General features: G+C 41.6%; 1 protein-coding gene across 4 annotated transcripts; it reads left to right on the plus strand.

Moving 5' to 3' along the window:
• The first annotated feature begins 870 nt into the window (after nucleotides 1–870).
• On the plus strand, nucleotides 871–24,335 carry LOC149818294 (high mobility group B protein 15-like). Of its 4 annotated transcripts, XM_089984935.1 has the most exons (7): nucleotides 871–963; nucleotides 1,112–1,308; nucleotides 2,444–2,522; nucleotides 12,273–12,435; nucleotides 12,548–12,616; nucleotides 12,808–13,184; nucleotides 24,054–24,335. In XM_089984935.1, exons 2-7 carry the CDS (start codon nucleotides 1,130–1,132, stop codon nucleotides 24,168–24,170), a joined length of 984 nt encoding a protein of 327 aa, XP_089841061.1. In that variant the 5' UTR covers nucleotides 871–963; nucleotides 1,112–1,129; the 3' UTR covers nucleotides 24,171–24,335. The 4 variants fall into 4 exon arrangements, with proteins under 4 accessions (XP_089841061.1, XP_089841063.1, XP_089841064.1 ...); XM_089984937.1 differs by lacking the exon at nucleotides 12,548–12,616; XM_089984938.1 differs by lacking the exon at nucleotides 12,548–12,616 and having other exon boundaries at nucleotides 12,811–13,184.
• The last annotated feature ends 1,026 nt before the right edge of the window (nucleotides 24,336–25,361 follow it).

The following is a 25,361-nucleotide window of genomic DNA, read 5'->3' on the forward strand; positions in this document are numbered from 1 at the left end:
TTCTTACATCATCCATAGACCAAGTTGCTTATCACCTATTTTTAGTTTTGAATGCAGGATGACCCCCCGAGAATGCAAATCACTACCATTATGTCATTAGCCCACAGGTCGATGTAGTCATCAATACTTTATGGGGAACCTCTTTTCTAAAGCCTATCATGCTTGTTTTCCAACTTCAAGGTTTACTGCACACAAGCAACTAGCTTGGTGACTCGGTATTCCAAATCCCATAAAAAAGATACCATGAACTGTCCATATTCTGTCATGAATATGGACCTCTATTGTGTCGCAGATTCAAACTACACCTTACCAAAATCCATAAGATTATCCGCTTCATGTGGGCTTATTTAGATTTCTAACAAGTTAAATGAAATAGGTGAAACGTAAGGAATGCTATGGACTTAAAAGCATCTCAATCCTGTTTACTAGTTTGACAAATAATGCGTTTTTTGCATTACTGTCCAATTATTCACAAGAACCTAAACCGTACAAGGCTCACAAGAGCCATTTGGCATACTCCAGTCCTCAAGGGACATCAGCTTTTCAGTCAGACTAAAAGGAAGAAAAAACATAAGCCACTTAAAAAAAAAGGGAATTTCTTTCCTTGTCCGGTTGTCCCTATGACCATAGAATAAACACCAAGTTGGTAAAACCTTCTTGTCTTGGAAACAGCAGCCTAAATTACTCCACTTGCGAGTGAATATTTCATCTCATTTTCTTATTCCTGAAGATGCTTCGGCTTTTATCTTATATAATCATGTGGTAACTGATAAGTATTTTATATGCATAGTCCATCACAATATGTTTGTCATTACAATATAATCTCCTTTTTTTTTTAAAGGCAATCTGGGGTTACGCAGACTCCTACCAGATATCTCTTAAGCCCCATGTGGCAGAGGCATTTGAACCTGGGCCTTCAGCTTGGCACAGTACCCGCTTACCACATGGGATACCATCTTGGTGGTACAATATAATCCCTTTTACTCAGTTATAACCCTCCCTTAGCTTCTTTAAGTGGTGTTCTCCTTGGTTTTATTGCATCATCTCCTTCCCCACTTTAGTTTCTGTTTCTGTTAGTTGAACAAGATTGGGTTAATTTTCTGTTGCCCAGACCGTTTGGAGATATATAATGCCTGACAAAGGCAACCCACTAGCTTCACTGGCTGCTACAACCGACCCAGCCTCAGCCACTGCTCATGTCAAACTCTACCCCTGGTCATCTGCAACCTACGCAGAAGTTGCAGCAAATGGGGCGCTCTTCATGGAGACACTTGAGAAGCTCCACAACAAGATGGAAACAAAGTTCATGTAAGTGGGATCACTGGTTTTTCCTCGCTTCCAGCTTCTTGGTTCCATTTCTTCTCTTTGGGGATCAATCTGCTTGCGTTTTCTGCTTCTGTTTGTTTTGTTGGTTTCTCCTTGTGCTTTTCTTAAGGTTTTCCTTGTAGTAGTGCGGTTATGTGTGTAGATTGAAGGTTTAGCTAAATATATTTTGTGGGTTTCCTTTTTTTCGTGTAAGAATGTTGTTTAATGGTTGTATTGAGGATTTCTTTCCGGACTTTGTGGTAGATTACTCTCTCTCTCTCTCTTTCTCCTATTTGGGGAGTTGGGTGCCAATCTATTATCTACTGTCCTTTTTATGTGTTGAGATTTGGTTTTGTGGTTTTACTCTGCTTTGCTAATTGATTGTTTTCATTCTAGAAATTTGACATTTTCGTCTCGTTCTGTTTTCTTTTTTTCGTCTCGTTCTGTTTTCTTTCTATTTTTTCTATATAATGCCATTTTTTCTCTCGTAGGAATTCTGATTTGTTTATTTGGTTTATTTCCTATTCCGGAGTGAAAGTTTTCCTAAATTGTTGCTCTGAGCTTTAGTATGCACTTGTTTGGACTCGGGGTTTGTGAAACTCTGGTTTTTGATCTCTTGCATCTGGAAATAGGCTTGGGATTCATGTCCTGCATTTGTATTATCTTGTTTGTTCTATGATTTGACATTTATTGACAGAAAAGCGATTTTTTTCTTCATTTTTAGGCAGCAGAGAGACGCGACTTTGAACTTCTTTTATGTTGCTTTGCAAAGTCAATGTTGTACAGAGTGACTGTTTATATGCAATTGATGAAAATTAGCTCTGCCAAAAATTTCGAGCCATATTCAACTAAGTCGAGCTTTTCTATCTTTCAGGAATTTATGTTGGTATCCATTTTTTCCTCTTCTCCAAACTTATGTCCTCATTTCCTCTTTGCTTCTTTCTTTCTGTGGCCATGTCGTGTCTTGTTTCTTCACGAACACTCAAACGAGTATGACAGCTTATGACCAATATAGTTGCTTGCAGTTACAACCTACGATATTCTGATTCCAAATGTATTCTAGAAACTTCTTGTTACTTCATTTTTGGTGTTCCCATACATTGTTATCGTATAATTGGCGAACACTTTTCACTCTTAGGGTGCCTATTATGGGAGGAAAGTCCTTAGATCTGCATCGGCTTTTTGTGGAAGTGACATCCCGAGGTGGCCTTGAGAAGGTATGTCACTTGATGATTTATATGTTTGTGCAGTCATATCAGCGATATTGAGTTGTCTTTCATTCCAGAGCAGTCTCATCATTGTTGTTTTCTTAAAAATGTGGAATTTATTAGTGGCATTGTCATTGTTTCCTCTTTTCTGCTCTCTAAAAATGGAGGTAGGTCAGCATTTTGCAATCTTGTGTTGGGTTAAACCACCACGTTGGTGGTGGTTACCCACGATGTGGGTAACGCTTCCCCACATGAGGTGTTCCTTCCGTTAAACCTGAAAATCAGAGGGAACGGTTACTCAACCGTTCCCATTTCGTAACTTATAAAAGGGTTTCATGAGCAACCCTTTCCATAAGCAAAAATACAGAAATTTGAGAGGGGAAGAGGTCGACTCACCGTCTGCATAAGGAGGCCTGCGCTTGTGGTGGCTGTGGACAGGCTGAGTTGAAGATTCCTTTTCTCCGGCGACCTCCAACCTCCGTAAATGGCAGCATCAGGTACGCTGTCTTTTTCCTGTTTTTCTGTTTTTGTTTTGCAGGGCCACTGCCATACATGGAGGCCGTCTGGTTTGCCGCCTCGCTGGAAAATCCTCATCGCCGAAACCCAACATTGGGTTATGGGCCCACACCCCGTTTCCTGCTGCGCGGGGTGTGCTCCGGTTTTGACCAGAAACGCAGGTCACCGTGGGGTGACCCTGCTGCTGGTCACCGGCGCCTGTCGCCGTTGGGCGACAGTATAATAATAATAAAAAAAAGGACTTACCTCTGTTTTTTGAGGGTTTTTCCTGTCGGTGAGGATCCCGCCGGCGTCTTCTTCTTCATCCGCCATTAGGAGGTTGCGGGAGCCGTCGCCGGCGACTATTGAGTAGCCGGATTTCAGAAAACTTCTGCGGCAACCGTTTTGGCCGGCAGATGGTTGCTTTCGCCGGAGTTGGAGCACCATCTGATGGCGGCGTTGGTCGACGGCGGATGACGGCGTTGGTCGCCGGTAGGCACCGGCGTTGGTTGTCGGCAGGCGGCGGCAACACCCTGCAAATTTTGAAAAAGGGGCGAAATGGGGTTCTGTAAACCCTAACTCGACCCTTAATTTTTGTTTTTTCGGGTCGGGTTCATTTTCTGAACCGGACCCGACCACCTGAAATCGATCCATAAAGTGATTCGGATCGGATCAAGGTTTCGGGTGGGGACCCGCTCGGGTCCGACCCGGATAAGGTAAACCCCGGGTCCGACCCGGATCCGGTCTTAACCGGGTCCGACCCGGATCCGGTCTTAACCGGGTCCGACCCAGATCCGGTTGTAATCGGGTCCGACCCGAATCCGGATTGCACCGGGTCCGACCCGGATCTGGATAACCCCGGGTCTGACCCGGATCCAGTAAGCAGTCGGGTCTGACCCGGATCCAGAAGGGTCCAGGCACTATTTGGCCTGAACCGGATCAGGGACTGACTCAGTTCTCTTCCGGGACCGGTTCAGAGCCGTTTTTGGCCGGTTCCTTCCAGTTTCTCACCGGTTCCGAGATGCTAAGACCCTGTTTTCTTAAATATAAGAAAATATAGGGGTTTTGGCATACGGTTATAGGGTTTTAATGAACTTTTGTTCATATTTGACCCGGTTCATAAGGTTCAGAACCGGTTCGGACCCTTGGATGACCGGTTCGGGGCTGTTTCAGACCGGTTCAGAGTGCTTTAAGACCGGTTCGTGATACATATGACTGGTTCATTCAGTTTAAGAACCATTTCGAGGGTCATATGTCTAGTCCATTCGGTTTACGGACTATTTTAAGATATAATTTTGCATATTAGCATTAAGGATAGTTAAATGAATCAGTGTTTTCATGTCACCAAAGTGACTGAATACACGCGAGTCATGAATGAATTTTATACTATCATACAGTTCCTAAGCCGATATGCACATTGTACTTATATTCATGAAACGATAGACGACCCAAAGGTAGTTTTATCGTGTTTGGAATTTAAGTAGGGTAGAATAAGGTAAAATGTGTCGAGATACATCACACATGTGTATCCAAAGATACTTTGTGTTGATGGTCTATCTTCACAAGAACCTTAGTTTTACCGAATATGGTTGGTAGGCGAAGTGGTTTCGCGTGTCGGAACTCTTACCAAAGTAGGACTCCGATGACCCCCTTCACTCGCCTGGAAAGAAGCATATCAAGGGCCTTTATTATTTTGCTTTTTCCACTAAAGTTTTAGTCTCGTATGAATATTTCCTGATACGTGTCTTTTTTCATGCAGTTTCTAGTTCTGTGATTTTAGATGGCTCTAGCTCAATTCCTTTTCTAGATGGATCCAATTTTAGTGATTGGAAAGAAACTGTTTTATTTGCATTAGGGTATATGGATTTAGATCTGGCCCTAAGGATAGATGAACCCGCTGCCCTCACTGATCAGAGTACTGCTGATCAAAAGATTGCTTTTGAGAAGTGGGAGCGCTCGAATAGACTTAGCTTGTTGCTTTTGCAATCTAAAGTAGCTAAGAACATTCGGAGTGCTATCCCACAATGCAGAACAGTGAGGGAATTCATGAATGCCATTGAGGCACAGTTTGTGAGTTCAAATAAGGCCAGAGCCAGTACCCTGATGTCAAAATTGATATCTATGAAATATACTGGAGGGGGAAACATTCGCTAGCACATTTTGGAGATGAGAAACATAGCATCTCAGCTGAATGACATGAAGCTCACTATCTCTGATTCTTTCCTAGTGCATTTAGTTCTAACGTCCTTACCCTTGGAATACGGACCTTTCAAAATCTCGTACAACACACATAATGATGAATGGATATTTAATGAACTTATGTCCAAGTGTGTTGAAGAAGAAGAGAGGATGAAAGGTGAGAAGGTGCAAAGTGCACATATGGCTTCTCATACGTCCAAAGTAGGACCAAGGAAGAATGCATTTAAGAGAAATGCTAGGAAGAAGCCAACTGGGGATAAGTCATCCCAAGATAAGCAATCCAACTCTGCTCCCATAAAGTGCTTCTTTTGTAAGAAGAAGGGACACATAAAGGCAGATTGCATAAAGTACAAGAAGTGGTTGGAAAAGAGAGGTAATTTGTCATTTGTTTCTCATGAATGTAATTTATTACAAATTCCTGAAAATAGCTGGTGGATTGATTCTGGTGCTACTGTCCATATTTCCAACTGTCTACAGTTGTTCCTGAGCAGAGGGGAACCAACAATGCATGAGAAAAGCATCTATTCGGGAAACAAGATGCGTTCACATGTGAAGGGTGTTGGAACCTGCAGGATTACTCTGGATACAGGCGTAGTTTTAGATCTTCATGATGTCTTTTATATTCCATCGTATAGTAGAAACTTAATTTCAATTTCAAAGTTGGATAAATTTGGATATTGTTTTAAGTTTGAAAATTTCAAATTGTTCATATTCAGAAATTCAATTGAAATTGGTTCTGCATCTGTTTATGATGGTTTATATAGATTGAATGTAAAGATCCAAACTCAGGAGTCTTTGACTTCTGAATACGCATTAGTTGGAAATAAACGTAGCATGATGAATGATAAATCTTACATGCTTTGGCATCGAAGGTTGGGTCATATCTCTGAAAAGAGAATAAAGAGACTGGTAAATGAAGGGATCTTGCAATCTCTAGATTTTACTAACAATGACCCATGTGTTGATTGCATAAAGGCTAAGCATACAAACACATATAAAGAGGGTGCCAAACGCAGTAGTGAGATATTAGAAATAGTCCATACGGATGTATGTGAACCATTTTCCCCCTGTTACACAGGCGAAAAATATTTCGTTACCTTTATTGATGACTATTCTCGGTATATGTATCTCTACTTGATTTTCGAAAAATCTGATGTTTTTCAGATGTTTAAGGAATTTAAGAAAGAAGTAGTGAAACAAACCAATAAAGTTATTAAAATAGTCAGGTCTGATAGAGGTGGCGAATATTATGGTAGGTTTACTGAGATGGGGCAAAGGGAAGGACCATTAGCGTGATTTCTTAAAGAGGAAGGCATTGTGCCTCAATATACCATGCCTGGTAGTGCCTATCAGAATGGTGTAGCTGAAAGGAGAAATCGTACGCTTAAAGAAATGGTCAGGGTTATGTTGAATTATTCAACACTTCCCATAAAGTTGTGCGGTGAAGCCTTAAGGACAGCTGTGCATATTTTGAATAAGGTTCCTACGAAATCTGTGCCTAAAACTCCTTACGAGTTGTGGACAGGTAGAAAACCATCACTGTCTTATATGCACATATGGGGTTGTCCTGCAGAGGCTAAATTGTATAACCCTCACATTAAAGCCTTTGATCCAAAAACAACCAGTGGATATTTCATTGGTTATCCAGAAAGATCAAAAGGGTACAGGTTTTATTGCCCATCTCACTCACCACAGATTGTTGAAACGGATAAGGCTAAATTCCTATAAGATGGTTCAGTAGGATTAAGTGCACTTCAAAGCATTGGTTTTGAGGAAATACAGGATCCAGTTTCATCACCTGTTAAGGAAAACATTGAAAGATACCACATTGTTATTCCTAATGATGGTGTGGTTGATCATTCGATTGTTAATGCACAAATCCAAAGTGAACCTATTGTGTACAATGCGGAAGAGCACGAACAGGATGATCAGGTTCCATCTGAGCCTGAGGAACGACCTGTTTGGAGATCCACAAGGATTAGGAGATCTGCCATACATCCTGATTATGTGGTGTACCTTCAGGAGCCTAGTGATTTCATAGATATGGATGATGACCCGTTGAATTTTATGGAAGCTGTTGAAAGCAAACAATCTTCGCACTGGATTGAAGCCATGAAAGAAGAGTTAGACTCTATGGCTAAAAATCAAGTGTGGGATCTTGTCACGTTACCTAAAGGAGTAAAGCCCGTAGGGTGTAAATGGGTCTTTAAGACCAAGAAGGACTCCAAAGGTAACATAGAGAGACATAAAGCAAGATTGGTTGCTAAAGGATTCACCCAGATGGAGGGCATTGACTATAATGAGACATTTTCTCCTGTCTCAACTAAGGAGTCAATGAGGATTATTCTGGCCCTCGTAGCTCATTATGACTTAGAGCTACATCAGATGGATGTGAAAACAACGTTCCTCAACGGGGATCTGAATGAAGAGGTATACATGGAACAACCTCTTGGTTTCTCTGAAAATGATCGTTTGGTTTGTAAGCTTAACAAATCAATATATGGACTTAAACAGGCTTCCCGACAATGGTATATTAAATTTTCCCAAGTCATTGTGACTTTCGGGTTTACAAAAAACATTATTGATCAATGTATATACCTTAAGGAAAGTGGGAGTAAGTTCATTATATTGATATTGTATGTGGATGACATCTTACTTGTAACCAACGATATAAAGTTGTTTTCAGAGACAAAATAGTTTCTTGCATCACATTTTGATATGAAGGATATGGGTGAGGCTGCTTACGTTCTTGTCATTGAGATTCGTCGAGACCGAGCAAAAGGGTTTATAGGCCTCTCCCAAAGATCCTATATAGAAAAGGTGTTAAAGCGATATGGGATGGAGAATTGTTCTCCTACTTCTACACCCATATCAAAAGGTGACAAGCTGAGCCTAAAGAATTGTCCACAGAACGATATTGACAAAGCACAGATGAGTGCTTATCCATATGCATCAGTTGTTCGCAGCTTGCAGTATGCGCAGACATGTTCTCGACCAGATATTTCTTTTGCAGTAGGGGTACTTGGCAGATTTCAGTCTAATCCAGGTTTACCCCATTGGAAGGCTGCCAAGAAAGTCTTGCGGTACTTGCAAGGGACAAAAGACTATATGTTAACGTATCATAAAGTTGACCACCTCGAGGTCATTGGCTACTCAGATGCGGATTTAGGAGGATGCCTTGATAGTAGAAAGTCTACTACTGGGTACGTCTTCTTACTTGCTGGGGGAGCAATCTCTTGGAGGAGTGGAAAGCAGACGACCACTGCTGCCCACACCATGGAGGCAGAATTCATTGCATTGTACGAGACTACTTCGCAGGCTATATGGTTAAAGAACTTCATATCACAGTTAATGGTGGTCGATTCCATTGGGAAGCCACTGAAGGTCTACTGTGATAATGAAGCTGCAGTGTCCTTTTCGAACAACAACAAAAGTACTACGTCATGCAAGCATATGGAATTGAAGTATTTTGTTGTTAAAGAAAGGACGGAGAATCATTTAGTGCATATTGTCAATATTGGTACCAAAGAGATGATCGCTGATCCTCTTACTAAAGGGCTAGCACCGGGATTATATTCCGAACATGTAATGAGGATGAGATTGTTAAACTCTTTTTGACATATGCATATAAATAAAGTGATCACTTTCAGTTTTTTGATTCTCATTTTGGTTGTTGTTAATCTCATAAGGATTAGAGATTCAACTAAGGACCTTAAGAATAGAATATAAAGGTCATTCTATTCATCAAGTCATTCCCATAAGGTTTTCTGGTTAAAAGGTTTATCGTCGGAACAAGTGGGAGAATGTTGGGTTAAACCACCACGTTGGTGGTGGTTACCCACGATGTGGGTAACGCTTCCCCACATGAGGTGTTCCTTCCGTTAAACCTGAAAATCAGAGGGAACGGTTACTCAACCGTTCCCATTTCGTAACTTATAAAAGGGTTTCATGAGCAACCCTTTCCATAAGCAAAAATACAGAAATTTGAGAGGGGAAGAGGTCGACTCACCGTCTGCATAAGGAGGCCTGCGCTTGTGGTGGCTGTGGACAGGCTGAGTTGAAGATTCCTTTTCTCCGGCGACCTCCAACCTCCGTAAATGGCAGCATCAGGTACGCTGTCTTTTTCCTGTTTTTGTTTTGCAGGGCCACTGCCATACAGGGAGGCCGTCTGGTTTGCCGCCTCGCCGGAAAATCCTCATCGCCGGAACCCAACATCTTGATCTTAAAATAGAAGATCCAAAAGCATTTGAGGGATGTGCATGCTTTATTTGTCGAAGATTTATTATGCACTTAGCATGACTTTTGTATGCATGTGTTCATATAAGTGGTTCACAAACTCAGTGTGTGTGTGTAGGGATGCACAACGAGCAAAGCTAGCTCGGGCTCGACCTGTTTAAGCTCGGCTAGAATTCGTTTGAAAATAAATGAGCCGAGCTTGAACAAGGGTTCAGGCTTGGTACACGTAAACAAGCCGAGCTTGAACAGGCAGTCCAGCTCGAATAAACTCGGTAAGCCCGATTAAGCTCGACTCACATAGTTATAAAAAAAAATTAGATTTATTTTGTTCATAATGTTAACACAAAGAAGGGTCTTAGGATCATTGGTCATCTTTGGAAGTGGCATGGGTTCAAACCTCACTGTTCTCCTCTCTTTCAAAAAAGCATTTTACACAATTTTCAAAAAGTTTAAAAACATTTTTAAAATAAAGGTTTTCAGCTCTATCCGGGCCATGCTTGAGCTTGACTCTAGCTGATCCCGAGCCATGGTTGTTCAAGCTCGGCTCGAGCCAAGCTTGAACAACCAATTTTTCTTCATGAGACGAGCTTGTGTGCATCCCTATGTGTGTGTGTTATGAGTTCACTACTTCACAAGCTATCGTGATTTGATTACTTTTGAAATATTCTATGCTTTTGTTGAAGTCTTGAAGATGAAAAGCACGCTGCAGGGTGGCTGCTCCTTCATATTTGGTGGGTCCAGTTAGGGCATGTCTCCCTGTTTGCCATTGCAATTGAAACTGGAATCTGGTACCTACGGCTACAAATGAAAGAACTACTGAGCCCTTCAAAATTAATGGTGCAATAAAGTTGCATAAAACTTGTGGATTTGTGGCTGAATTGGCTTAATTTCTCAAGCAGCGTGACTTGTGATTTTTTATTTGTAATATTACCAAACATAAGTGGGTTGCAAGCGTGGGAATTGAGCACTCCAAATAAATAGCACACTCGTCACAATACAGTTTTATCGCAACAGTGAAAAATTAAAAGGCTGTTGATCGGGTATACATGGCAACCACTGTTCATGTGTTGATATAGCAAGTGTCCTTTAAAACCTGAATGCATTGATTATGGTCATGCATAGTGCACTATTCCTGCTCTCTCTCTCTCTCTCTCTCCAGTAATTACTGGTTATAAAAAAAACGTACTTTGAGGTGTACTCCCTTGTGGGATAAGGTAGAGCTGGGGTTTTTGCACCAATGAGCCTGGGAGTGTGTGAGGTGGTTTCCCCTAGTTATGAAAAAAAATAAAAAAGGTACTTGAGCTTGCTCTCTCTTTTCCATTGTCTTTAAACCAATTATTGAAGTGTACTTAATGGTACCTTTTACTGGGTTTTGCTATTTGTGAATGCCACTTGATTAAATATTTTTTTTTGCGTATTTTTAATTATTGAATTTATATTTCATTATGTTTCAGTTTATTTATTTTGCCTGAAATTATGCCATTAAAAAAATACATAAAACTTTTGAGGATCTCATGAGAAACTTACTTCCGGTTGCTGTTTTTCAACTCGTCGATATGTTGCTATGAAGAATTTAGTTTGTAAATGTCACAAGAACACTTGTTTGTTAAAATATTGAATGGTTTATTCAAGCATATGATGTGCCTAAAAACACAAATGACTTCTTGAGATCATTTAGACTTTTCTTTACAAACTTTTGGTTCCTGCATGCATCATCTTTTTGTTGTTTGATCTGTACCTTGAAGTGGGTCAGGTGGGGTTAGTGGCATGGTGCATACAATGAATAGGTCGGATGCCTAGCGCATCTTGTTATCGATGTCAAAAGTTTGACCTGCATGACAACATGGCAGATTTTTCAAAGGGAACCTTGCTGTTCATGGTGAAGGCCAAGATGTTACAGTGAAACTGGTAGTCTTTGAAATGGTGCAAAACTCGACTTGGAGCTGTATGTTGGAGGAGGCATCCTTTCTTTTCTTTCTAATGTATAACTATAAGATTCACTTGGAATTCTGTTATTAGTTTATGATTGATGAGGGCTGCCATGGATATTTCACACCAACTTTGATTTAAATGTGCATCTGCATTGACATTCTGTGATGTTTCTTGCAACAGACTATACTAGGAGCCCGTTTTTTACTAAATTTTCTTGAATTATTGATCATGTCCACTCCTAGTGTTCCCTTCACCTCCTAGACAGAGAGCAGGCTAGTTAGGTTGTAAAGCTCCATTTCTGATGTTTTAAAATCTGGAGTCCACCTATAAAGTCATTTCTGCTTTTTTCTCCCCTCACTGTGCAGTGGATTGAATGTGGAATTATTTTTCGCATTGTAACTATTTTGAGATGTAGAGTTTCCTTAATTTTTATTGCCTCTGTATTTTTGTTTTCCAGAACTTGTGAAATTTAAAGTCATGAGCATGGATACGTGTGGAGGGTATTGGATAACTTATAATAAGTGAAGTAAATATTCTTTACCATCAACGCTGACTGGTACTGAAAAAATGGTCTTTTCTTCATAGTCATAAATATCTTTGATATTTCAAAAATGTTGCAATATGTACCACAAGATTTTGATAAAAAATTAAATTATGGCATTCTATCATGATGCTAAAGAAACATTATTATTCTATATATTGTGATACTGTCATATGAAATATCATAGGAGTTTTTTTTAATTATTCTGCATTTTATTATTCAAAATTTACCAAAAGAGTGTTCCGTTTGTCCTTTTTCTTTTATAATCTAATCTCATCAAGAAGTTATCAATCATGATGACTATGCTTTTCCGTATTCAGTCCCAACTCACGCTTTTGAGTTTATTTTGCTTGCAGATTATAAGGGATAGAAAGTGGAGGGATGTGATCACTGTATTCAATTTTCCTAGCACCATTACCAATGCATCTTTTGTCTTGCGAAGATATTACATTTCCCTGCTTCACCACTATGAACAGGTTTACTTCTTTCGGGCCCAAGGCTGTCTGGTTGCAAGTGCAGGTTCTTCCCACTCTTAAATATTCTTTTTACTCTGCAAGAAGCTGTTCACTTTTTATTTCTTGCTTGTGATAAACTGTCACAATCATGTCTTACTTTTTAGCTTCTTTTCCAGCACAAAATCCAGCAGTGGTGCTTGGGGCATCACAGGTTCAAGACACACCACCTAAAAATAACAGAACTGGTAAATGTATATGATCTAGTTATGATTTAGAAAAACAAAAAAACTGAAAGTGTTCACCAATCCAGAACTTGTCTACTTCTGTGGTAGTGATGTGCAGCTTAAATGTATTTGTGGATGTATTATGTAGGTATATATGCATGCGTATGATTGAGATATAAACAATAACTAAAATGATGCAAATGATTTTGCAGCAGGTTCTCCATTGCCTGCAAATCTTACTGTAAAGGGAATTATTGATGGGAAGTTTGAATATGGGTATTTAGTTACTGTGAGTATTGGGTCAGAGAGGCTAAAGGGCGTCCTATATCATACACCACTTGATCCCCAGGCAGCTCAGGCATCGCAGTCTAATGGCGCTTCAACTTCACATATTGACGGTCATCATAGAAGGAAGAGAAACAGGTTGATGCCAAGAGATCCCTCACGCCCAAAACATAACAGGAGTGGTTACAATTTCTTCTTTGCCGAGCAGTATGCCAGATTAAAGCCCTCATATTCTCTAAAAGATAGGGCTATTAGCAAAAAGATTGGTCTTTTGTGGAGCAAGCTTACAGAAGATGAAAAAGAGGTATGTTTAATGTTTAGAATATAAATATTCTTTACTTTTAACATTGATGCAAAGAAAGCTGACATTTGAGAACTTTAATGACCTTATACTGTTTGAACATCAACTTCCTACTTAAGCAGGAGACTGATTGTTGAGATGTCTGAACAGCAAAAGCACCAATTCTTTTATGCTTTGTCATTTTTATGCATTCAGAAAGTTTGAACATTCAACCATATTTCATCGACCTTTCCTAGGGTGATTCATTTTTTTCCTCCTTATATGCCAGTCTTTTCACATTCATTTCTTTCATCTTGATGCTTGATTCATTTTTGGAGGTTTCCTTTGTTGTTCTAAGCACTTATCAACCACCACATGTTTTACAGATGCTGCATCTTTCACTTCATTTTCTGCTGATGTATCATGAGATGTTTCATTTGTCATTTTCTTATTTCTTCATATCCATCATTTTTATTTTGTTTATTATTTCCTCTGTTATATAGGCAATGTTCAATAAAAAAAACATGTCCTTAGGAATTCTGCATCTTCTGCTTCATTCCTATGAATTGGGTATTCCACTAGCTTAGCTTAGAAAGATGGGTTTGTTAATATATATATATATATATATATATATATATATATATATATATATATTACATTTGCCATTTTTTGGGGAACTCTAATCAGTCCAAGCAGGTTACAGTTGCTATGCATGAGCCCCACTATAGAGGCAACTTAAACCATGATTTTAGTTTAACTCATGTTCCAAACTTTATTCTACATTAGATCAATTGCAGAATAAAATGTTAAGACTCTGTTTAGAACTGGTATTTTTGTAATTTGAGTAGACATTTCATGATTTTGTTGACAAAGATGACTGTCACGGGCCTACTTCTTCAATAGGCCAGTGCGGCGCAACGGTCCTTCCATACTGGCGCAAGCCTTTTTGATCGCTTGTTTGCCGTTGTGGAAGCTTTGAGTATAGAGAATGCAAGAGAGCAAAAGAGAAGAGATAAATAGAAATTGCAATCACTTGAATGTAATCACAATGAGAGTGAACAAAGAAAGCTCAACGCATTTGCATTCATTCACTATTTTGCCTGCAGGTTCATTACAGTTCAGATCTACGAGCTAACCCTTTAGGGTATTGATCAACCTGAACCAAAGTTCAAGGGTGGCCCAAAGAAAGTTAATGACTCAACACTTACATCAAGACTCAACAAAAGCAAAACAGACTCTAGACACAACTGTACAAAGTAGGTCACAAGGGAACAGACTCTTCCCCTTCAAATCATGTGTCGCCCTCGGCGCCATCTGTTTCATGGTATGCCCTGACTTTATCTGGATAGCGGCTCTTCATTCAAAATGCTGGCTCTCACGTCGGTTCTGCTGTCTTCTCTCACTGCACAAAATATCTCTTCGCTTCGACCAAATAGTTGACCTTGTGGCGAAGGATCTTGCTGAGATGCTTTTCGGCTTGTTGTGCTGTCGGGGCCCTCTACAAGATAGGAGCGCGTTGTGGCACGCTACGTTCTGGATCATCCTCGTCCGTATAAAAAGGTTTCAGGTTGCACACGTGAGATACCAAGTGCACCTTGAAGTCTAGGGCAAGTTCAGTTTGTACGTTGTCCCTCATACTTTCTGATCAGTCTGTGGTGCTATTCACGAAAGATGCTCGTGCAGTCCAGGTAAAGCTTCACCAACACCTGGTCCCCAACACGGAACTCAGCAGACTGACGATGCTTGTCCACTCGCTTCTTCGTCCTCTTAGCCGCCTTCTATAAAAACGCCTTCGCCAGCTCAGTCTGCTCGTGTCAGTCTCGAACAAACTGATAGGCGAAGGATGACCTTCCCTTCTCCTGTGCGGCTAGAGTATGCGGGGTCAGCGGTTGCTGCCCCGTAGCTATCTCGAACGGGCTATAGCCTGAAGGCTCACTTTTTTGAAGATTGTAGCAGAATTGAGTCACATCCAGGAGCTTCATCCAGTCTTTTTGATTGACACTAACAAAGTGCCTGAGGTACTGCTCCAACAGTCTCTTGATGTGATCTATTTGCCCATCGGTCTATGGGTGAAAACTTGTTGAAAACAACATATCGGAGCCGAGTAGTTGAAACACTTTTCGCCAAAATTTGCCCGTGAAGCGAGCATCGCGATCACTCACAATACTTCTTGGTATACCCCAATGCTTCACAACATGCTTGACGAACAACTCCACAGTCTTTTCTGTGGGGCATTCTTTCGAAGCTAGGATAAATGTGGCATACTTAAAGAAAGCCATCTACTTTTGGCAGACTAACAATAAAGTGCATGAAAATGCTCTCTCAAGGACATTCTGGAACAAATAGAGGTTCAAGGAGGCCGACAGTGTTCTGGTTGGTTCTCTTATCTTGCTAGCAGACGAGCACGTTCGCACATACCCCTCCATATCGTCTCTCATCTGCGGCCAATAGTAGCCGCGCTCAATGAGTGCTAAGGTCCGCTCCTGATCTTGATGATCGACCCATAATGTATTATGGCGCTCCTTAAGCAATTCACGACGAATGCTTCCCCACCGCGACACGAAGACGCGTCCCTCTTTAGTCACAAAGAGGTCGTCTTGTAGCCAAAATCGTCGAGTCTTTCTCGCTTGCGCTAGAGAGACAAGGTGTTGCGTTGTTGTGTCATGTTGTATTCTTTCGCGAATGCGGTCCGCACCCTCCAAGTGAACTTCGGAAGTCTCCACCCGCACGACCGTCAGTTCAGCCTTGCGACTCAGGGTGTCAACAACAACATTGGTCTTCCCCACCTTATACTCTTAAGTGAAGTCGAACTCAGCTAGGAACATTTGCCATCGAGCTTGCTTGGGCTTCAACTTCTTCTGCATCTAGAAATAGCTCGTGGTGACATTGTGCGACGCCCACAGAAATTCCCGACTTGTAAAATCCTTTAAAATCCTTTGGATTTTTGGGTAAACTTTTTTTTTTTTTGAAAACAGTTGTGCAAGTGCGGAAGTACCAAAACAAGGAGAAAACAAGCGGCGAACTCCGGGGCGGGTCGCAGGAGTGAAACAACAGTTAATTGAAACAACTTTTATTAATTCATTTACAATTGTACAACCATTCCCTTTTACAAAACAACATCTGCCAAGATCTCGGAAAGGGTTCAGAAGTGTGGGTTCACATCCGCTGCAGCACATCGAGCTTCATCACACGCCTAAGCAACACCTGTATCCCCATAAAACGGGGTCAGTACTCTTTCGAGCTGGTGAGACAAACCAAAGCACAATATACCATCTGTGGAAAACGTAACATACATTTCAACTCAAAGCAAACGGTAAAGTCCTCAGAAAATTTCGTAGGTCTTACATCCTACCCTCCTTAAAAAGGATTTCGTCCGCGAAATCACAAAACGATCAAACAACAACAAAATGGTCAGATCTCGTCTGACAGCGCCTAATCGACCATAACTAAGTCTCTCGTAGACTTCTTAGGACAAAACTTGGCGATATGCCCTGGTTGTCCACACTTGAAACACTTGTCATCGTAACGAGGATAAGCTCCAAAAGCGTGATCTTCGTCGCATTGCCGACACTTCTACTGGGCACTCGGTCGCTGGGATCGCCTTTGCTGGCGCTTCTGAGATACTTTCTGACGCTTCCGCTTTCTAGTAGGTGGCGAAGACTCCACCCTACTAGGTTTCTTCTCAGTCACAATCGCAAAAACTTGAGTTTGCTGCTCGGCTTCGTCTTCATCCAACATAGTAGCTACCTCGATAGCTTCTTCGAGCGACTTTGGTCCGCTAGTGAACACCTTAGTTCTCAAAGTAGGCCTCAATCCACGAGCGAACTTCATTGCTCGATCATTCTCCGCGACGTAAACGTTCGGACAATATCGTTCCAAACAACGAAACTTCGTGATATAGTCTGACAAAGTCATTGTTCCTTGTTGCAAGTTCAGAAATTCTTGCATCTTCTTACTGTGTGCATGCTTGGGAAGATACGCAGAGTTAAAAACTTCAACAAATTCATCCCACGTAACATTCGTGTCCTTGAATTTAACTGAAGAGACAGTGTCCCACCACTTCTCAGCGTGGTTTTTCAAATGATAAGTACCAAAATTCACTTTCTGTTCCTCTGGGACACCCAAAACATGAAAAATACGCTCTATCTCACGTATCCACGACTCAGCAGCTTCAGGGTCTGTCTTACCCTCAAAAGCAGGAGGATCTAACGCCATGAATCACTTATATGTAACCGTACTCATGTTATGCCCACCTTGGGCTACGTGCTGAAGATTCACGCCCATCTGTTGGATCGCAACCACTTGCTGTTGCACAACCTCTGTAAGGTTGCTCACAGTACCCATAATATCGTTGCATCTAGTCTTCCAAGTCATCTATCATGACAAAAAAGACACAACAATCAATCGATAAGTCTGACACCCATGCTCGCTAAACGGTAATCGCAACAATCATACAAAGATCATGAGCACACAACACATGATTCAGACGAAAGCCACATCACAATTTAATCGTGCAACACAACACGACAATAAGCACGTTCTACGAACGATCTCAAGCGACACCATATAAGGTCTCTATCGCTAGAACATCACCATTCTAGACGACAAATGTTAGAGAATCACCACTCTAACACAACAAAACAAGGAAAAACATCACTCGCAAGACATCGTCACATGATACCATCAATCGCAACATCGTTAGGGAATCACCACCCTAGCGGCATCATCAGAGAATCACCACTCTAATGGCATTACTGAAGAATCACCACTCCAGTAGCATCATTAGAAAATCACCATCCTAATGGCATCGTTAGCGAATCACCACGCTGACGGCATTGCTGGAGAATCACCACCCTAGCAGCATCATTAGGAAATCAACATCCTAATGACATCGTTAGCGAATCACCACGCTAACGGCATCGCTGAAGCGTCGCCACTCCAACGGTATCACTAGAGAATCACCACCCCAATGACCTTCATTAGAGAATCACCACTCTAATGACATCGCTAGAGAATCACCACCCTAGCGGCATTGCTGAAGCGTCACCGCTCTAACGGTATCACTGGAGAATCACCACTCCAATGACCTTCATTAGAGAATCACCACTCTAATGACATCGCTAGAGAATCACCACCCTAGCGGCATTACTGAAGAATCACCACTCCAGTAGCATCATTAGGAAATCACCATCCTAATGGCATCATCAGAGAATCACCACCCTGATGGCATCGTCAGCGAATCACCACGCTAACGGCATTGCTGAAGAATCACTACTTCAGCAGCATCATTAGGAAATCACCATCCTAATGGCATCGCCAGATAATCACCACCCTGACGACATCGTTAGCGAATCACGACGCTAACGGCATCGTTGGAGAGCTACTCCATCCAGCGGCACAGTTGGCGCTACCAGGAATCACCTCCTGAGCCAACACACCACAATCCTCCAGACAGTGGTGGGGGAAACAAGAATTCCCGCAATGCTCTCTCACGAGCAACAACACCCTAATGATCGGTGTAAAACTATCCCCAGAACACGACCCTCTCAGGAGTCGAATGCCATCACTGGCAACACAAACGCGACATGCTAAGCGCGTAACAACAGATACGTTCTCATCACCAAGAACGACTGGGGAATCAACAGTATCTGCCAACAGGATACACAGAGGCTCACTGGCACAGACAAGGCTTCAGCCTTCTGTCCAAAAAGGAATCATCTCAAGCAAGTCACCCTTCGTCAAAGACAAGGTTACGAACAATTCCAACGGAGTTGGAAAAGAGGGAAACATCCACTCAGAGCCTCACATGACGATTCTTATCGAAGTCATCTCGTCTATAACACGATAAGGCTAAAAGCTCGATAATCGCTATGATATATCAATCGTCTCCACCAACACAATATGGAACGAGAAGGGCAACTACGCAAGCAGTTCCCTAGATCTCAGTCGAAAATCTCCAACTCTCACAGGAGTCGACTCGAATCAGCTTGGGAAACTAGATCCACAAGCGCGAACGAACCCCTTAGGTTCCGACAATCAATATCGTAAGCCAAAATACAAGGCTTAAACGTGAAATTGTGTCTCGCATCGGAAGACACCCGAAAAACACACAATTCATACAAGATATGCAGTTTAAACAACAAAAACTGAATTAGGAATACTTACAGTGCGATGGTCGATGCGTGCAGAGACTTGAACCACACTTCTGTATCACTTTTAAAACATTGCTCTGATACCAATTGCGACGCCCCGAGAAATTCCCGACTTGTAAAATCCTTTGGATTTTTGGGTAAACTTTTTTTATTAAAACAGTTGTGCAAGTGCGGAAGTACCAAAACAAGGAGAAAACAAGCGGCGAACTCTGGGGCGGGTCGCAGGAGTGAAACAACAGTTAATTGAAACAACTTTTATTAATTCATTTACAATTGTACAACCATTCCCTTTTACAAAACAACATCTGCCAAGATCTCGGAAAGGGTTCAGAAGTGTGGGTTCACGTCCGCTGCAGCACATCGAGCTCCATCGCATGCCTAAGCAACACCTGTATCCCCATAAAACGGGGTCAGTACTCTTTCGAGCTGGTGAGACAAACCAAAGCACAATATACCATCTGTGGAAAACGTAGCATACATTTCAACTCAAAGCAAACGGTAAAGTCCTCAAAAAATTTCGCGAGTCTTACACATTGTCTGTCTTGACGACGAACTGGGCACCTAGAAGATAGTGTCGCCAGGTCTTGAGGTAGTGCACGATGGTCATCATCTCATGCTCGTGCACAATGTAGTGCCTCTCCACATTCTTCAGCTTCCGACTTTCGTAAGCAATCAGATATCCCTCTTGCATGATAACTCCGCCAAATGCGAAGTCTGAAGCATTTGTGTGGACTTCAAAGGGTCTTGTGTGGTCTGACAACCGCAGTATTGGTTTCATCACCAAGGCTTTCTTCAAGCCATCGAAAGCATCTTGGCATGCTCCTATCAAGAGCCGTACCCGATTCGTGAGGGGCGCATCAATGAGTGAGTAACCTTCGATGAACCGTCGATAGTAGTTTGCCAAACTTAGGAATGATCGCAACTTTGGCACTTTGGTTGGAGGACTCCATTCGTGAATGTCTCTTATCTTTTGTCCGTCCATATACAGCAAACCATGCCCCACGACGTGGCCAAGCAAGCTAATCTCGTTATGTCCGAAGAAACACTTTTCTCACTTAACACAGAGGTCATTCTCTTTCAGCATCTGAAACACTGTTCGCAAGTGCTCAACATGTTCCTTTATATTGTTGTTGTAGATCACGATATCATCAAGATAGATCACCACAAACTTATCTAAGGGTAGAAGATCTTATTCATCAATGTCATGAATGTGGCCGGAGCATTCGTTAACTCGAATGACATCACCAGAAATCCATAGGTACCATAGCGAGTGACATAAGTTGTCTTTGGCTCATCACCGTCAGCAATCCTCACTTGTCAGTAACCTGATCATAAATCTAGCTTTAAAAAGACATAGACACTGCCTAGCTGGTCGAACAAGTCCGCTATCAGTAGCAACAAATACTTGTTTTTCATCGTGACCTTGTTCAACGCACGGTAATCCACACATAGCCTTTTGGAACCATCATGTTTCACCTAGAAGAGCACTGGGGCGCCAAAGGGTCCTTTCGAAGGACGAATGATGCTTGCTTCTAACATCTTGTCCAACTACCTACACAACTCTTTTAATTCAACCGGCCCCATGCGATAAGAGACCATGGCAGGGGGCTTTGCTCTCGGGGTTAACTCTATCTTGTGGTCGACCTCACGTCTCGACGACAAACGCTTCGACAGTTCCGGGGCATCACTCCTCAAAACTCCGCCAATAGTGAGGCAAGGGTTGGCGGCACTGTTGCTTCCACCTTCCCTTCTTCAGTGTGCACGACCACTAAGAATAATTGCTCTCCCCGCTTGATACCCTTCTTCGATTGCATTGCAGATAGTATTGAAGACTTGCCTTTAACAGTAAGGCATTGCACCGTGTGTGAAGAGTTTTGCCTTATGATCGTCAACGAGTTAAACTTCAGCAGCATCATCACATTTTGGTTGCGAAGAAACTCCATGCCCAAAATCATTCGAAAATCGTCCAGGATCACCACTAAAAGTTGGCTTTGCCGGCCCAACTCTCAATTTGGATAGCTACATCCCTTTTTTTAAGAAAGATGGGCTTGGCCTTAGAGTTCATCGTCTTGATGGCCCTTTTCTTTGGCTTGGGCTTCAAGCCCAACCGCTCTGCCTCTTTTCGCGAGACGAAGTTATGCGTCGCCCCAGAGTCTGCCATTGTCGTAGTAGACTTCCTATTCACAATGACTTCTAGGTATATGAGCTCTTTGCTCACTGACATGCTCTCTGCTGCACAGCTTCTAGCTGCATTAATCGACCGCATGACTCCCATCCTTGGTTGCATGATCTCGGTATCACTACTCTTTGCTTGTACTATATTGGCCTGTTTGTTGTCCTTCACGAGGCGCTTAGGCGATTGCCTTGCGATATGTCTATCGCCACATAACGAACAAGTCACAACCCGCTCATTTGTTGTCGTTGTTGTACTTCTTGTAATTATGCTTCTTGTCAAAATGGTATTGGGTCGATGCCTCACCCTTGTTGTCGCATCGATTTTTTTTCTTGCCTCTATGGTCTAGCTTCTTCCTGACCTTTGTCGATGGAGTGAAGGTCTTGCGTTGAGTATCCATTAGGCGCTCAGGCCATCACATATACATCTTCCAAAGTCTTGGGGTTGTTCCTTTCTACTTCAAACTGTGTCCACGGTTGTAATCTCACAATAAACCAGTTGAGTCTGTCTTCATCTGGCATATTGGGTACGTCGAACATGAGCTTCTGGAACATCTTGATATAATCTATCAAGCCTCCAATGTGCTTCAATTTCGATACTATTCGATATGCTTGGCGTTGTACATTTCTCGGTATAAAGTAGTTTCGTAGCTCAGTTTTGAAAGTCTCAAAAGTATCAATTACACAATACCCTCTTTCCATGTCGCTATGTTTCCGTTTCCACCAAGCTATAGCATCTCCGTCGAGCAGAGTTGCTGCAGCCTTCACCTTGAGGTCATCAGCCAATACGTTTTGAATATACAGGTAGTCTTCCATCTGGAATAGAAGGTTCTCTATGACCTTGCTATCCCTAGAACCATTGAACTTCGCTGGCCTCGGCACATCTATCTTTGATGGCTTGTCGTTATTTCTGCCATTCAGGGTCACCGTCCACTGCAAAGTGTGGTTCTTCAACTGAAGCTCCCCTACTTCAGTCTGCAGGGTGGTCACTGTCGTATTCAGCAAAGTAACCTATCCCATCAGCAAGTTCACCTGCTGTCGCAGGCTATTCACCTCATGGTTCAGTCCTCTGAACGACTCAAATGCGCGTGAAATCGCTTCATCATGCGAAGTCAGATCAACCACCAGTCTATTGACAGTCTCGGCCATTTGCTCATGGCCTCAAGGTGAACCCATCTTCTTGGCTTCGGCAACTGCCTTACCTTTGGTGCTACGCAAGTTGTATTGGGGTGTCACAATGTCTTGCTCACAAATCACGACCACTTGTCATGGACCTACTTCTTCAATAGGCTAATGCGGCGTGACAGTCTTTCTTTACTGCCGCAAGCCTTTCTGATCGCTCGCTTGCCGCTACGAAAACTTTGAGTACAAAGAGTGCAAGAGAGCGAAAGAGAAGAAAGGGAGAGAAATTGCAATCACTTGAAGGTAATCACAACGAGGGTGAACAAAGAAAGCTCAATGCATTTGCATTCATTTACTATTTTGCCTGCAGGCTCATTACAGTTCAGATCTACGGGCTAACCCTTTAGGGCATTGATCAACCTGAACTAAAGTACAAGGGTGGCCTGAAGAAAGTTACATGTGACTCAACACTTACATCAAGACTCAACCAAAGCAAAATAGACTTTAGACACAACTGTACAACGTAGGTCACAAGGGAACAATGCCAGTCTTATAATTATTGTGGTAGCTTAAACTCTGATGAAACTAGAAAATCCATATGTATGGTGAAATTTCATCTCTGATGAAAGAAAAATGGCAAGACATGAGGGGCTATGGTACCCGGACACTCCATTTTGCCCTCCGTACCCGTGTTGACACATGTATCCCTGTGTCGACACCCGAACATGCCATTTTACCCTCTGTACATACAAGTTTGTATTAAATTTATAATTTATAATTGTATTTTCAGTTTATAACTTTATAATTTCAGTATATAATATATATTTTAGATATAGCATATATATTTAGATTATATTCAGTTTATTTTAAATATATTTTGTATTTATGTAATATTTAATATATATAGCTGTGTCCCTGTACCCACTTTTTTTTGGAATTGCCGTGTCGTACATGCACCCGTACCCAGGTGACAGACGAGGGGCATGGGCATTGTTTGAGTTACTTTTGTTTACATGGCGGATATCTAATCTGATTGGTGCAATGATTTTCAACATAATTATTTGAAAATCAAGCCTGTCCCCAAGTTGCTTGGCCATGTAATGTTTATTCAAAGGTTAAACACTGGGCCAAGGAGACGTGCGTTTACATTTAGAAGTTTGAGGTCCATATTTGGTGATCTTATCCTGTCTATGATTGTTTTTTCCTGTTTAGGTTTTGAAGCAACGAAAAGAAGACATTTTATAAGTGAGATGTGGAGATTTTTCCATTAGTTATAGATGAAGTAGTATCTTATATACAAGAGGAGATCTCACGACGTTTTTACTTGATTGCCTATTTAAAAGAGCCAAAAAATGGAAAGGCATCTATGACAGAAAGATGTATAAATGTTTATTGATTTTTGACCAACAACGAGTAAGAAAAGGTACCTACTGTTTGTGATACGCAGGTTTATCAAGAAAAAGGATTGCTAGACAAGGAAAGATACAAGAGTGAAATGGTCGAATATAGAAGAACATCTGGCGACCCGAAGGTGGAGAGCATAAATTCTCAGCCAAATCTGTAGTATTGATCCACACGTACCATTCCAGAAAGGCTGCAATGCAAGTGGTAGCCCTGGACCTTGGTGCATCTCATGTTTTTAACTTTTTTGTTTACTTTGGAATCTGTTTGTAGAGAATGATGGTTGACTGAAACAGATGGGATGGAAATTTGCATGGAGCCGTTATACGTACCTTGCTTGCTTCAATACTTCTGTGTTTTTTTTTTTTTTTTGTGGGACAGAGATGAGTAACAGTTTCTTAAAATTTTCTTGAACTGACAAAATTTCTTTGATGGTGGTGACTGGCACTTGGGCTCAAACTGTTGAATCTTAGTGAGCATGGATTTTTTTCAAATTTAGTTGTCACACGAAAAGGGGGGAAAGAGGTCCAAATTAATGAATTATTCTTTTTCTTTCCTGTGCGACGGTCAAGCCATTGGTTTGCCACTCTGTAAAACATAATTGCGTGGCTCATTTAGATGCTTAAAATCACGTTATTCAAATTCTGAAATAGCTTTTTGGAGAATATTAGAGATATATATGGTGGGGATTCTTGTAAACCTCCATTTAGGGCGGTGGAGCTGAATGAACTGAAAACAAGGGGTGTTCAAGCTCGGCTCATTCTTGTGGTGGGCTGGGTTGAGTTACTAGCTCATGGCAAGCCCTAGTTAAAGGAGCCGAGCTCGAGCTAGCTCATTTACAAAAAAAATACAATTTTCAAAACTGAAAATAATGGAATTTGCCAAGTTAAAACTGGCTCATTACAAAATAAGTACATTGTTTCAAATATCTAATCCACAGGATTTGAAAGTTAAAACTTATTTCTTGCAAGCAAATGCTTCAACCATCTAGACTCTATGACATAAAATACATGTAAAATATATCGATTGCTGGTTAATGAGCGTATGCAAGCTGATACGTCGAACATCCCCTAGCTTATTTCAAGCCGAGCCATGTAGAGAGAGAGAGAGAGAGAGAGGTCATCTATCGATTGTAGAAACCTTTTTCCACATTAACAATGATTGCATTTAGTGTTGCTACTCGAATTTTGTTGTTCAAGTGCAAGAAAACAAGATAATTTTATATGTTAAAAATGTTTCTTCGCATACTTGTTTAGACTAGGACTAAATATGAAACCGGCGTCTATAATTGTTGTTGGGTCAAGGAGGTGCATTTATTCTTTGATTAATTTACATGGAATGTTGCTTCTCATCT

Source organism: Nuphar pumila, chromosome 13 (genome assembly GCF_984573655.1).
Source record: "Nuphar pumila chromosome 13, dmNupPumi1.hap1.1, whole genome shotgun sequence".
In the NCBI taxonomy this organism is placed as follows: Eukaryota; Viridiplantae; Streptophyta; class Magnoliopsida; order Nymphaeales; family Nymphaeaceae; genus Nuphar; species Nuphar pumila.